Genomic DNA, 13658 nt, shown 5'->3' with positions numbered 1-13658 from the left:
CTGAGGGGAGGGCACCCCTAAACTCAAACTGTATATAATAATGCCTGGAGGGGGGGGGGCACCCCTAAACTCAAACTGTATATAATAATGCCTGGAGGGGGAGGGGGAACCCCCAAACTCAAACTGTATATAATAATGCCTGGAGGGGGAGGGGGCACCCCTAAACTCAAACTGTGCCTGATATAAACTAATGCCTGGAGCCTGGGGGGGGGGCACCCCTAAACTCAGACTGTATATAATAATGCCTGGAGGGGAGGGGGCACCCCTAAACTCAAACTGTATATAATAATGCCTGGAGGGGGGGCACCCCAAACTCAAACTGTATATAATAATGCCTGGAGGGGGGGACCCCCAACTCAAACTGTATATAATATGTCTGGGGGGAGAGGGGGCACCCCTAAACTCAAACTGTATATAATAATGCCTGGAGGGGGGGGACCCCTAAACTCAAACTGTATATAATAATGCCTGGAGGGGGCACCCCTAAACTCAAACTGTATATAATAATGCCTGGAGGGGGGCACCCCAAACTCAAACTGTATATAATAATGCCTGGAGGGGGGGGGACCCCCTAAACTCAAACTGTATATAATAATGCCTGGAGGGGGGGGCACCCCTAAACTCAAACTGTATATAATAATGCCTGGAGGGGAGGGGAGGGGGCACCCCTAAACTCAAACTGTATATAATAATGCCTGGAGGGGGAGGGGGAACCCCTAAACTCAAACTGTATATAATAATGCCTGGAGGGGGAGGGGGCACCCCTAAACTCAGACTGTATATAATAATGCCTGGAGGGGGGCACCCCTAAACTCAAACTGTATATAATAATGCCTGGAGGGGGACCCCTAAACTCAAACTGTATATAATAATGCCTGGAGGGGGGGGGGCACCCCTAAACTCAAACTGTATATATAATGCCTGGAGGGGGCACCCCTAAACTCAAACTGTATATAATAATGCCTGGAGGGGGGGGGGGACCCCAAACTCAAACAGTATATAATAATGCCTGGAGGGGGGAGGGGGAACCCTAAACTCAGACTGTATATAATAATGCCTGGAGGGGGGGGCACCCCTAAACTCAAACTGTATATAATAATGCCTGTAAACTCAAACTGTATATAATAATGCCTGGAGGGGGAGGGGGCACCCCTAAACTCAAACTGTATATAATAATGCCTGGAGGGGGGGGAACCCCAAACTCAAACTGTATATAATAATGCCTGGAGGGGAGGGGGCACCCCTAAACTCAAACTGTATATAATAATGCCTGGAGGGGGAGGGGGGCACCCCTAAACTCAAACTGTATATAATAATGCCTGGAGGGGGAGGGGGGCACCCCTAAACTCAAACTGTATATAATAATGCCTGGAGGGGGAGGGGGGCACCCCCTCAAACTGTATATAATAATGCCTGGAGGGGGAGGGAGGGGGGGGGCACCCCTAAACTCAAACTGTATATAATAATGCCTGGAGGGGGAGGGGGGGGGAACCCCTAAACTCAAACTGTATATAATAATGCCTGGAGGGGGGGGCACCCCTAAACTCAAACTGTATATAATAATGTCTGGAGGGGGAGAGGGGGCACCCCTAAACTCAAACTGTATATAATAATGCCTGGAGGGGGCACCCCTAAACTCAAACTGTATATAATAATGCCTGGAGGGGGCACCCCAAACTCAAACTGTATATAATAATGCCTGGAGGGGGGGCACCCCTAAACTCAAACTGTATATAATAATGCCTGGAGGGGAGGGCACCCCTAAACTCAAACTGTATATAATAATGCCTGGAGGGGGGAGGGGAGGGGGCACCCCCTAAACTCAGACTGTATATAATAATGCCTGGGGGCACCCCTAAACTCAGACTGTATATAATAATGCCTGGAGGGGGGGCACCCCAAACTCAAACTGTATATAATAATGCCTGAGGGGAGGGGGAACCCCTAAACTCAGACTGTATATAATAATGCCTGGAGGGGGAGGGGGCACCCCTAAACTCAAACTGTATATAATAATGCCTGGAGGGGGCACCCCTAAACTCAAACAGTATATAATAATGCCTGGAGGGGGACCCCTAAACTCAAACTGTATATAATAATAATGCCTGGAGGGGGAGGGGGCACCCCTAAACTCAAACTGTATATAATAATGCCTGGAGGGGGGCACCCCTAAACTCAAACTGTATATAATAATGCCTGGAGGGGGGCACCCCTAAACTCAAACAGTATATAATAATGCCTGGAGGGGAGGGAGGGGGAACCCCTAAACTCAAACTGTATATAATAATGCCTGGAGGGGGAGGGGGGCACCCCTAAACTCAAACTGTATATAATAATGCCTGGAGGGGGGAACCCCTAAACTCAAACTGTATATAATAATGCCTGGAGGGGAGGGGGCACCCCTAAACTCAAACTGTATATAATAATGCCTGGAGGGGGAGGGGGCACCCCTAAACTCAAACTGTATATAATAATGCCTGGAGGGGAGGGAGGGGGCACCCCCTAAACTCAAACTGTATATAATAATGCCTGAGGGGAGGGAGGGGGGGGCACCCCTAAACTCAAACTGTATATAATAATGCCTGGAGGGGGGGCACCCCAAACTCAGACTGTATATAGTAATGCCTGGAGGGGGAGGGGGGGAACCCCCTAAAATCAAACTGTATATAATAATGCCTGGAGGGGGAGGGGGGGGCACCTAAATACCTTTGATTTTTAATCTTTATTTAACCTTTTAACTAGGCAAGTCAGTTAAGAACAAATTATTATTTACAATAACAGGATCGGTAGGGTAAACTGCCTTGTTCAGGGGCAGAACGACAGATTTTTTTACCTTGTCAGCTCGGGGATTCGATCTAGCGACCTTTCGGTTACTGGCCCAACAATCTAACCACTAGGATACCTGCCGCCCCAATATTTCAGTTACACATGTTTTTCGATGTTGTGGCCAGACCGGAATCAATGCCAACAGCTCAAACACCTCCGTCCTCCTCATCGCTCTCCTTCTCAAACACCTCAGTCCTCCTCAACCCTTTCCTTCTCAAACACCTCAGTCCTCCTCAACCCTCTCCTTCTCAAACACCTCCGGTCCTCCTCAACCCTTTCCTTCTCAAACACCTCCGGTCCTCCTCAACCCTTTCCTTCTCAAACACCTCCGTCCTCCTCAACCCTCTCCTTCTCAAACACCTCCGTCCTCCTCAACCCTCTCCTTCTCAAACACCTCCGTCCTCCTCAACCCTCTCCTTCTCAAACACCTCCGTCCTCCTCAACCCTCTCCTTCTCAAACACCTCCGTCCTCCTCAACCCTCTCCTTCTCAAACACCTCCGGTCCTCCTCATATTAACCCTCTCCTTCTCAAACACCTCCGGTCTTCCTCAACCCTCTCCTTCTCAAACACCTCCGTCCTCCTCAACCCTCTCCTTCTCAAACACCTCCGGTCCTCCTCAACCCTCTCTTTCTCAAACACCTCCGGTCCTCCTCAACCCTCTCCTCCTCAAACACCTCCGTCCTCCTCAACCCTCTCCTTCTCAAACACCTCCGTCCTCCTCAACCCTCTCTTTCTCAAACTGAACATAGGCTAAAGACATGTAAGAGGGTATTCTTGGGACTCGGTCTAATGCCCAAACATTTTCAGAAGACGCATTTGACAAGTAAAACATTCCTCCCCTTGACTGAAATTGAAAAAGGATGACCCCTCTACCATTTTCCTTCAGACAACCATTCTGTACATTTTGAAGTTCCCCAAAAGTCCTAGGTTTTACAGAAACCCCGGTAAAAAGATTCCTGGATTCAGATTCAGAATGGAATAAGCAGGAAATCCAGGAATGCTCCGAGCAGGATTTCTGGAAAATGTACACATCTTGGGAAAGTTTACGGAATTTTGCAACAGAAACACGGCTGTTTGAAAGAAGGGGAGGAACTTCTAGAGTGGACAGATGGGTGGTTGAGTGGGTCTGTAGAAGAGGTGAATCTATAATGACCTGACAGAAACACCACAGGTTGAAAGGGGAATTGAGGTGGACAATATATGAATGCTGAATGTGAATGCTATTAATTATTATAACACTTAACAGGAATGCTATTAATTATCATAACACTTATCAGCAATGCTATTAATTATCATAACACTTATCAGGAATGCTATTAATTATTATAACACTTATCAGGAATGCTATTAATTATTATAACACTTATCAGCAATGCTATTAATTATCATAACACTTATCAGCAATGCTATTAATTATCATAACACTTATCAGGAATGCTATTAATTATCATAACACTTATCAGCAATGCTATTAATTATCATAACACTTATCAGGAATGCTATTAATTATTATAACACTTATCAGGAATGCTATTAATTATTATAGCACTTATCAGCAATGCTATTAGCTGTTAATTAAGCAGTTAAACACAAAGGGATGCATTTTCATACTGCAAAATTTTGTGCTGAAAAAATACCTTAAACCCTCATGATAATCTGTCAGCGTGATTTAACCTGCAGCTTTTCTTCACCAACGTTAAAAGGAGGCAGATATTTAACTACGGTTTAGTAAACTGAGCAACACATAAATAACCGCCTCTTTCATAATCCACATGGTTGAAGAAATGTTTCAAATTAAATCCCGCAGCCAGATTATAACTGCTTTTGTACTATATAAATGTTGCCTATAAAGTTGTGAGTTAGCTAAATGGCACCACGGCGTGTGTGTGTGTGTGTGTGAGAGTGTGTGTGTGTGTGTGAGAGTGAGAGTGTGTGTGTGAGAGTGAGAGTGTGTGTGTGTGTGAGAGTGAGAGTGTGTGTGTGTGTGTGAGTGAGAGTGTGTGTGTGTGTGTGTGAGAGAGTGAGAGTGTGTGTGTGTGTGTGAGAGAGTGAGAGTGTGAGAGTGAGAGTGTGTGTGTGTGAGAGTGAGTGTGTGAGAGTGAGTGTGTGTGAGAGTGAGAGTGTGTGTGTGTGTGTGAGAGTGAGAGTGTGTGTGTGTGAGAGTGAGAGTGTGTGTGTGTGTGAGAGTGAGAGTGTGTGTGTGTGTGTGAGAGTGAGAGTGAGAGTATGTGTGTGAGAGTGAGTGAGAGTGTGTGTGTGTGTGAGAGTGAGAGTGTGTGTGTGTGTGAGAGTGAGAGTGTGTGTGTGTGTGAGAGTGTGTGAGAGTGAGAGTGTGTGTGTGTGAGAGTGAGTGTGTGAGAGTGAGAGTGTGTGTGTGTGAGAGTGTGTGTGTGAGTGTGTGTGTGAGAGTGAGTGTGTGTGTGTGTGCGTGTCCTTTCTTACCTCTTCTGTTTGTATGTGAGCATGGCCTCAGCGATGGGGACCTGGTGAACTCCGTTGGCCCCGACCATATACTGGGTTACCCTGGAAACCACATCTGGACTCTCCTGCACTGTACACCACATGACAGGAGTGACTGATTGGTTGTTTTAATGTCTTCAAGAGTAAATTCTTTCCACAGCTCACACTCATGTGCACACACACACACACACACACACACACACACACACACACACACACAGTAGTATAGTATTAGATGTGTGTTAGGGTTGTGAAATTCCGTCTGAAAAGGGAAACAAGCAGGAAATCCAGGAATCCTCCAACCTGGGAATTTCCGATAAACTTAAAAGAGATTTTTTGCAACCCTCGTGTGTGTGTGTTTAACCCTGTCCTACCTACGACTGGAGCGTCGGGCTTGTGAAAGAGGTCCCTCCACGCAGTGCAACCCTCGTGTGTGTGTGTTTAACCCTGTCCTACCTACGACTGGAGCGTCGGGCTTGTGAAAGAGGTCCCTCCACGCAGTGTCCTGGAATAAACTGTTGTATCGATAGTCGATGGTACCCAGGTACTTGGAGACTGGGTGAGATCCTGTCCACAAACAAAAGGAAGAGAGACAAATCACTGATACGACAAGTAACAACTCTCTAGAAGTAAAACGCATAATAACATTACAAAATCATACTATCTTTAGAAACAAACTAGGGTTGCAAAATCCCCAGACAACAATTCACAGGGTTTTTTCCCACGAATCACAAGTGCAGAGAAACTCTTAGAAAATTTTGTAACCCTAAAACGAACAAACATTAGGTTATATTTCCAACTACAAGGTGGTGTGTGAATGACTGCCCCCCCCCCCTCCCCATCTCTCACCCAGTGGTATGATGAGGAACCTCATGTAACCCAGCCAATCAGGGGTCTTGTAAGAGAGGTGGTCAACAAACAGCCTGAGGACTGCACCGAGGTAGTGCTGGGCTCCAGCCACAGCTATCTTTATGGGGATGGGCGTCTGGCTGTTACAGTTACAGCTACATAGGAAGCATCGTGTTGCAGCAAGGAGAAAACCATATTAACAACCTGTAACTTATAGCTACAATACTAAATCAATAACATGTACGGGAGAGGATTGGCTCAGTAACTACGACGACAAGAGTGTGTGACGCTGCTAGCAGCGCCAATGTTGTGTTTCCAAGTCTTTCAGGGATTCACAGACACACACTGATAATGTACGAACAAGTGAGTTGTTTTTGGAATAAAAATCATTCTGCTAAGTAGTGTATATTATTATTATTATTATTATGATTACAATGAGAATGTGAAAGAGGAGGCTTACAATCTCTGTATGCGTGAGACGATGGTGTTGAAGGCGGCCTGGATGTCTGCTGTAGTACAGGTACACACCACCGGGAGGTGCTGGTTCTGGAGAACGCCTGACAGATACTGAAACACAACGGACGGAAGAGAATAGGAACAGAGAAAACAGAGAATATATAAAAACGAGAGAGATGCCGAAAGAGAACTGTAATGTGAGAATAAGTGTTTGTTAAAGAGAAAGAAAAGGGTTTAAAATTTGTATTTATTTATTTATTTTTTAAACATGTTATATTCCCTCTTTTGGTCGTCATGGAGACGACGAGCGGTCACCCAACGTTTTTCACTTCAGTCTATGTCATTTCCTGTCTCTTACCTGGCCCTGCCAATCAGATGTGTTGATGAGGATGATGCTGTCAGGTAGCTGGTGGTCAGACACCAGGATGTGGTTCAGCTGGTCATACACGGTCTTCCTGGGGATCTGGGGGACGGGGGAATAAACTTATGGAAGACATCGAAAAGAAATTCATCTCACATCCAAGACACAATCACTAGAAACATCTATATATTAAAGTTACAGACTCGGGAATTCTGACTTGATCGGCCAGCGATACAACCCCCCCCCCCCCCAGTCTGCTCCTCCTCCTACCTGTAGATGGCAGTGTGTGTCAAGGGAGCGTTCGCTATCCAGGCTGTTGGCTCTCTCGTTCTGTGGTCTGTTGGGCTGGCGCTCCTTTAGGGATGTACTCCTCCCTCTCCTCCCCGCCAACTTAGGTTCCTGCCTGGGGAAGACGTGAGAACGCACACTACAATGAGGACAGAGCAGGGCCAGCTTGAGGGGAATGCAGGGTAGGAGGTAGGGAGTGGGAGGGGAGGGGAGGGTGAGGTGAGGTGGGGAGGGGGAGTGGGGGGGGGTGAGGTGAGGAGGGGAGGGGAGTGGGAGGGGAGGTGGGGAGTGGGAGGAGGAGGGGAGGTGGGGAGTGGGAGGGGAGGTAGGGAGGGAGGAGTGGGAGGGGAGGTAGTGAGGGGACGTAGGGAGTGGGAGGGGAGGTGGGGAGGTAGGGGAGGTGGGGAGGTAGGGAGTGGGAGGGGAGGTAGGGAGTGGGAGGGGAGGTAGGGAGTGGGAGGTAGGGGAGGTGGGGAGTGAGAGGTAATTTTTATATGTAGGTAGGGGTAAAGGGATATGCTCCCAACATTTGAATGGGCAGACTGGTTTCCTACAAACTGAACCATGGACGGAACAAGCGGGAGTTGAGAAGACACTCAGCAATTCATCTTTCCCAGATTCCTTGCATCCGGTCTTCTCACTTCCTTTTCAAAACACATTGGAGAAGAAGGTTTTAAAGAAAGGGACCTTGGGACCTTTCTCCTCCAATGAGGAGGCGAGGAGACAGGATGCGTTGGGGGAGATGGCGTAAAGATGAAACTGAGAGAGAAGAAGGTTTTAAAGAAAGGGACCTTATTTACCATCTGTTAGAAGGGATGATGAGGGACTCGGTCTTCTTCATCTTGCCAGTAGGGGGCAGTTTCTCCAGGAAGGTGTCCATGTTGTCCATCTCCAGCTCTGTAGTGGGGGTCACTGCCTCTGGTTGCTCTTCCTGCTGGGACGGAGCAAAGACAGGGACAATGTATTGTATTGGGGATGTGATGTCTGTTTGTACACTGTATACTTGGAGCATGTTGATATTTGTAAACTGACTGGGTCTTTAATTGCCCCTGAGGGGGTGATATTTGTAAACTGACTGGGTCTTTAATTGCCCCTGAGGGGGTGATATTTGTAAACTGACTGGGTCTTTAACTGCCCCTGAGGGGGTGATATTTGTAAACTGACTGGGTCTTTAATTGCCCCTGAGGGACTAAATAAAGTTGTATTGAAATGAATTGAAATGAAAACAGAGACCAGCGTTTTCTAGGATAACATAATACACCTACATATGAGCCCTTCTCTGAGACACTGTCCACCTGGAACGTGGCCTCGCTGCTCTCAGTCTGGCCTGGTTCCACCTGGAGGGAGAACAGAGGCACAACAATGGAGGAGAATAGTTACCACTTATTACTGATGGGGTTTACTGACCGGGCTGGGTGGTTCTGTCTGTTACTGACCGGGCTGGGTGGTTCTGTCTGTTACTGACCGGGCTGGGTGGTTCTGTGTTACTGACCGGGCTGGGTGGTTCTGTCTGTTACTGACCGGGCTGGGTGGTTCTGTCTGTTACTGACCGGGCTGGGTGGTTCTGTCTGTTACTGACGGGGCTGGGTGGTTCTGTGTTACTGACCGGGCTGGGTGGTTCTGTCTGTTACTGACCGGGCTGGGTGGTTCTGTCTGTTACTGACCGGGCTGGGTGGTTCTGTGTTACTGACCGGGCTGGGTGGTTCTGTCTGTTACTGACCGGGCTGGGTGGTTCTGTCTGTTACTGACGGGGCTGGGTGGTTCTGTCTGTTACTGACGGGCTGGGTGGTTCTGTGTTACTGACCGGGCTGGGTTCTTCTGTTTACTGACCGGGCTGGGTGGTTCTGTCTGTTACTGACCGGGCTGGGTGGTTCTGTCTGTTACTGACCGGGCTGGGTGGTTATGTGTTACTGACCGGGCTGGGTGGTTCTGTGTTACTGACCGGGCTGGGTGGTTCTGTCTGTTACTGACCGGGCTGGGTGGTTCTGTCTGTTACTGACCGGGTGGTTCTGTCTGTTACTGGGTGGTTCTGTCTGTTACTGACCGGGCTGGGTGGTTCTGTCTGTTACTGACCGGGCTGGGTGGTTCTGTCTGTTACTGACCGGGCTGGGTGGTTCTGTCTGTTACTGACCGGGCTGGGTGGTTCTGTCTGTTACTGACCGGGCTGGGTGGTTCTGTCTGTTACTGACCGGGCTGGGTGGTTCTGTCTGTTACTGACCGGGCTGGGTGGTTCTGTCTGTTACTGACCGGGCTGGGTGGTTCTGTCTGTTACTGACCGGGCTGGGTGGTTCTGTCTGTTACTGACCGGGCTGGGTGGTTCTGTCTGTTACTGACCGGGCTGGTTCTGGTTACTGACCGGGCTGGGTGGTTCTGTTTACTGACCGGGCTGGGTGGTTCTGTCTGTTACTGACCGGGCTGGGTGGTTCTGTCTGTTACTGACCGGGCTGGGTGGTTCTGTCTGTTACTGACCGGGCTGGGTGGTTCTGTCTGTTACTGACCGGGCTGGGTGGTTCTGTGGGTGGTTCTGTTACTGACCGGCTGGGTGGTTCTGTCTGTTACTGACCGGGCTGGGTGGTTCTGTCTGTTACTGACCGGGCTGGGTGGTTCTGTGTTACTGACCGGGCTGGGTGGTTCTGTGTTACTGACCGGGCTGGGTGGTTCTGTGTTACTGACCGGGCTGGGTGGTTCTGTCTGTTACTGACCGGGCTGGGTGGTTCTGTCTGTTACTGACCGGGCTGGGTGGTTCTGTCTGTTACTGACCGGGCTGGGTGGTTCTGTCTGTTACTGACCGGGCTGGGTGGTTCTGTCTGTTACTGACCGGGCTGGGTGGTTCTGTCTGTTACTGACCGGGCTGGGTGGTTCTGTCTGTTACTGACCGGGGGTGGTTCTGGGACCGGGCTGGTTCTGTCTGTTACTGACCGGGCTGGGTGGTTCTGTCTGTTACTGACCGGCTGGGTGGTTCTGTCTGTTACTGACGGGCTGGTTCTGTGTTACAGACCGGGCTGGGTGGTTCTGTCTGTTACTGACCGGCTGGGTGGTTCTGTCTGTTACTGACCGGGCTGGGTGGTTCTGTCTGTTACTGACCGGGCTGGGTGGTTCTGTCTGTTACTGACCGGGTGGTTCTGGTTACTGACGGGCTGGTTCTGTCTGTTACTGACCGGCTGGGTGGTTCTGTCTGTTACTGACCGGCTGGGTGGTTCTGTCTGTTACTGACCGGCTGGGTGGTTCTGTCTGTTACTGACCGGGCTGGGTGGTTCTGTCTGTTACTGACCGGGCTGGGTGGTTCTGTCTGTTACTGACCGGGCTGGGTGGTTCTGTCTGGGCTGGGTGGTTCTGTCTGTTACTGACCGGGCTGGGTGGTTCTGTCTGTTACTGACCGGGCTGGGTGGTTCTGTCTGTTACTGACCGGGCTGGGTGGTTCTGTCTGTTACTGACCGGGCTGGGTGGTTCTGTCTGTTACTGACGGGGCTGGGTGGTTCTGTCTGTTACTGACCGGGCTGGGTGGTTCTGTCTGTTACTGACCGGGCTGGGTGGTTCTGTCTGTTACTGACCGGGCTGGGTGGTTCTGTCTGTTACTGACCGGGCTGGGTGGTTCTGTCTGTTACTGACGGGGCTGGGTGGTTCTGTCTGTTACTGACCGGGCTGGGTGGTTCTGTCTGTTACTGACGGGCTGGGTGGTTCTGTCTGTTACTGACGGGCTGGGTGGTTCTGTCTGTTACTGACCGGGCTGGGTGGTTCTGTCTGTTACTGACCGGGCTGGGTGGTTCTGTGTTACTCACCGGGCTGGGTGGTTCTGTCTGTTACTGACCGGGCTGGGTGGTTCTGTCTGACCGGGCTGGGTGGTTCTGTCTGTTACTGACCGGGCTGGGTGGTTCTGTCTGGGGCTGGGTGGTTCTGTCTGTTACTGACCGGGCTGAGTGGTTCTGTCTGGGCTGGGTGGTTCTGTGGGTGGTTCTGTTACTGACCGGGCTGGGTGGTTCTGTCTTACTGACCGGGCTGGGTGGTTCTGTCTGTTACTGACCGGGCTGGGTGGTTCTGTCTGTTACTGACCGGGCTGGGTGGTTCTGTCTGTTACTGACCGGGCTGGGTGGTTCTGTCTGACGGGGCTTACTGACCGGGCTGGGTGGTTCTGTCTGTTACTGACCGGGCTGGGTGGTTCTGTCTGTTACTGACCGGGCTGGGTGGTTCTGTCTGTTACTGACCGGGCTGGGTGGTTCTGTCTGTTACTGACCGGGCTGGGTGGTTCTGTCTGTTACTGACCGGGCTGGGTGGTTCTGTCTGTTACTGACCGGCTGGGTGGTTCTGTCTGTTACGGACCGGGCTGGGTGGTTCTGTCTGTTACGGACCGGGCTGGGTGGTTCTGTGTTACTGACCGGGCTGGGTGGTTCTGTGTTACGGACCGGGCTGGGTGGTTCTGTGTTACTGACCGGGCTGGGTGGTTCTGTCTGTTACTGTGGGTGGTTCTGTCTGTTACTGACCGGGCTGGGTGGTTCTGTCTGTTACTGACCGGGCTGGGTGGTTCTGTCTGTTACTGACCGGGCTGGGTGGTTCTGTCTGTTACTGGACCGGGCTGGGTGGTTCTGTCTGTTACGGACCGGGCTGGGTGGTTCTGTCTGTTACTGACCCGGGTTGGTTTCTGTCTGTTACTGACCGGCTGGGTGGTTCTGTCTGTTACTGTGGGTGGTTCTGTCGGACCGGGCTGGGTGGTTCTGTGTTACTGACCGGCTGGGTGGTTCTGTGTTACTGACCGGGCTGGGTGGTTCTGTGTTACTGACCGGGCTGGGTGGTTCTGTCTGTTACTGACCGGGCTGGGTGGTTCTGTCTGTTACGGACCGGGTTGGGTGGTTCTGTCTGTTACTGACCGGGCTGGGTGGTTCTGTCTGTTACTGACCGGCTGGGTGGTTCTGTCTGTTACTGACCGGGCTGGGTGGTTCTGTCTGTTACTGACGGGCTGGGTGGTTCTGTCTGTTACGGACCGGGCTGGGTGGTTCTGTCTGTTACTGACCTGTTACTGACCGGGCTGGGTGGTTCTGTCTGTTACTGACCGGGCTGGGTGGTTCTGTCTGTTACTGACCGGGCTGGGTGGTTCTGTCTGTTACTGACCGGGCTGGGTGGTTCTGTGTTACTGACCGGGCTGGGTGGTTCTGTCTGTTACCGGGCTGACCGGGCTGGGTGGTTCTGTCTGTTACTGACGGGGCTGGGTGGTTCTGTCTGTTACTGACCGGGCTGGGTGGTTCTGTCTGTTACTGACCGGGCTGGGTGGTTCTGGGTGGTTCTGTCTGTTACTGACCGGGCTGGGTGGTTCTGTCTGTTACTGACCGGGCTGGGTTCTGTCTGTTACTGACCGGGCTGGGTGGTTCTGTCTGTTACTGACCGGGCTGGGTGGTTCTGTCTGTTACTGACCGGGCTGGGTGGTTCTGTCTGTTACTGACCGGGCTGGGTGGTTCTGTCTGTTACTGACCGGGCTGGGTGGTTCTGTCTGTTACTGACCGGGCTGGGTGGTTCTGTGTTACTGACCGGGCTGGGTGGTTCTGTGTTACTGACGGGGCTGGGTGGTTCTGTCTGTTACTGACCGGGCTGGGTGGTTCTGTCTGTTACTGACCGGGGCTGGGTGGTTCTGTCTGTTACTGACCGGGCTGGGTGGTTCTGTCTGTTACTGACCGGGCTGGGTGGTTCTGTCTGTTACTGACCGGGCTGGGTGGTTCTGTCTGTTACTGACCGGGCTGGGTGGTTCTGTGTTACTGACGGGGCTGGGTGGTTCTGACCGGGCTGGGTGGTTCTGTCTGTTACTGACCGGGCTGGGTGGTTCTGTGTTACTGACCGGGCTGGGTGGTTCTGTCTGTTACGGACCGGGCTGGGTGGTTCTGTCTGTTACTGACCGGGCTGGGTGGTTCTGTCTGTTACTGACCGGGCTGGGTGGTTCTGTCTGTTACTGACCGGGCTGGGTGGTTCTGTTACTGACCGGGCTGGGTTACTGTCTGTTACCGGGCTGGGTGGTTCTGTGTTACTATGGTTCTGGGTGGTTACGGACCGGGCTGGGTGGTTCTGTCTGTTACTGGACCGGGCTGGGTGGTTCTGTCTGTTACTGACCCGGGCTGGGTGGTTCTGTCTGTTACGGACCGGGCTGGTGGTTCTGTCGTTACGGACCGGGCTGGGTGGTTCTGTCTGTTACTGACCGGGCTGGGTGGTTCTGTCTGTTACTGACCGGGCTGGGTGGTTCTGTCTGACCGGGCTGGGTGGTTCTGTCTGTTACTGACCGGGCTGGGTGGTTCTGTCTGTTACTGACCGGGCTGGGTGGTTCTGTCTGTTACTGACCGGGCTGGGTGGTTCTGTCTGTTACTGACCGGGCTGGGTGGTTCTGTCTGTTACTGACCGGGCTGGGTGGTTCTGTCTGTTACTGACGGGCTGGGTGGTTCT

The 13658-nt window shown here is 51.4% G+C and overlaps 1 protein-coding gene across 5 annotated transcripts in view; it reads right to left on the bottom strand.

Moving 5' to 3' along the window:
- LOC115115846 (phosphofurin acidic cluster sorting protein 2-like) overlaps window positions 1-13658 on the bottom strand; it is a 172276-nt gene that overhangs the window by 16121 nt on the left and 142497 nt on the right. For 4 of the 5 annotated variants that reach the window (XM_065025913.1, XM_065025915.1, XM_065025917.1 and 1 more), the window contains 8 exons: window positions 8507-8578; window positions 8042-8175; window positions 7224-7356; window positions 6951-7055; window positions 6597-6703; window positions 6137-6291; window positions 5744-5854; window positions 5270-5378 (listed from right to left, as the gene is read on the bottom strand). In XM_065025913.1, coding sequence (XP_064881985.1) covers window positions 5270-5378; window positions 5744-5854; window positions 6137-6291; window positions 6597-6703; window positions 6951-7055; window positions 7224-7356; window positions 8042-8175; window positions 8507-8578 — 926 coding nt within the window. The remainder of the gene's footprint in view (window positions 1-5269; window positions 5379-5743; window positions 5855-6136; window positions 6292-6596; window positions 6704-6950; window positions 7056-7223; window positions 7357-8041; window positions 8176-8506; window positions 8579-13658) is intronic. The other variant, XM_065025914.1, reaches the window with a different exon arrangement.

The sequence above is a fragment of the Oncorhynchus nerka genome, linkage group LG12, assembly GCF_034236695.1.
Source record: "Oncorhynchus nerka isolate Pitt River linkage group LG12, Oner_Uvic_2.0, whole genome shotgun sequence".
Classification (NCBI taxonomy): Eukaryota; Metazoa; Chordata; class Actinopteri; order Salmoniformes; family Salmonidae; genus Oncorhynchus; species Oncorhynchus nerka.
Note: the sequence above shows the minus strand (reverse complement) of the source record. Positions and strands in the feature narration are given on the sequence as shown.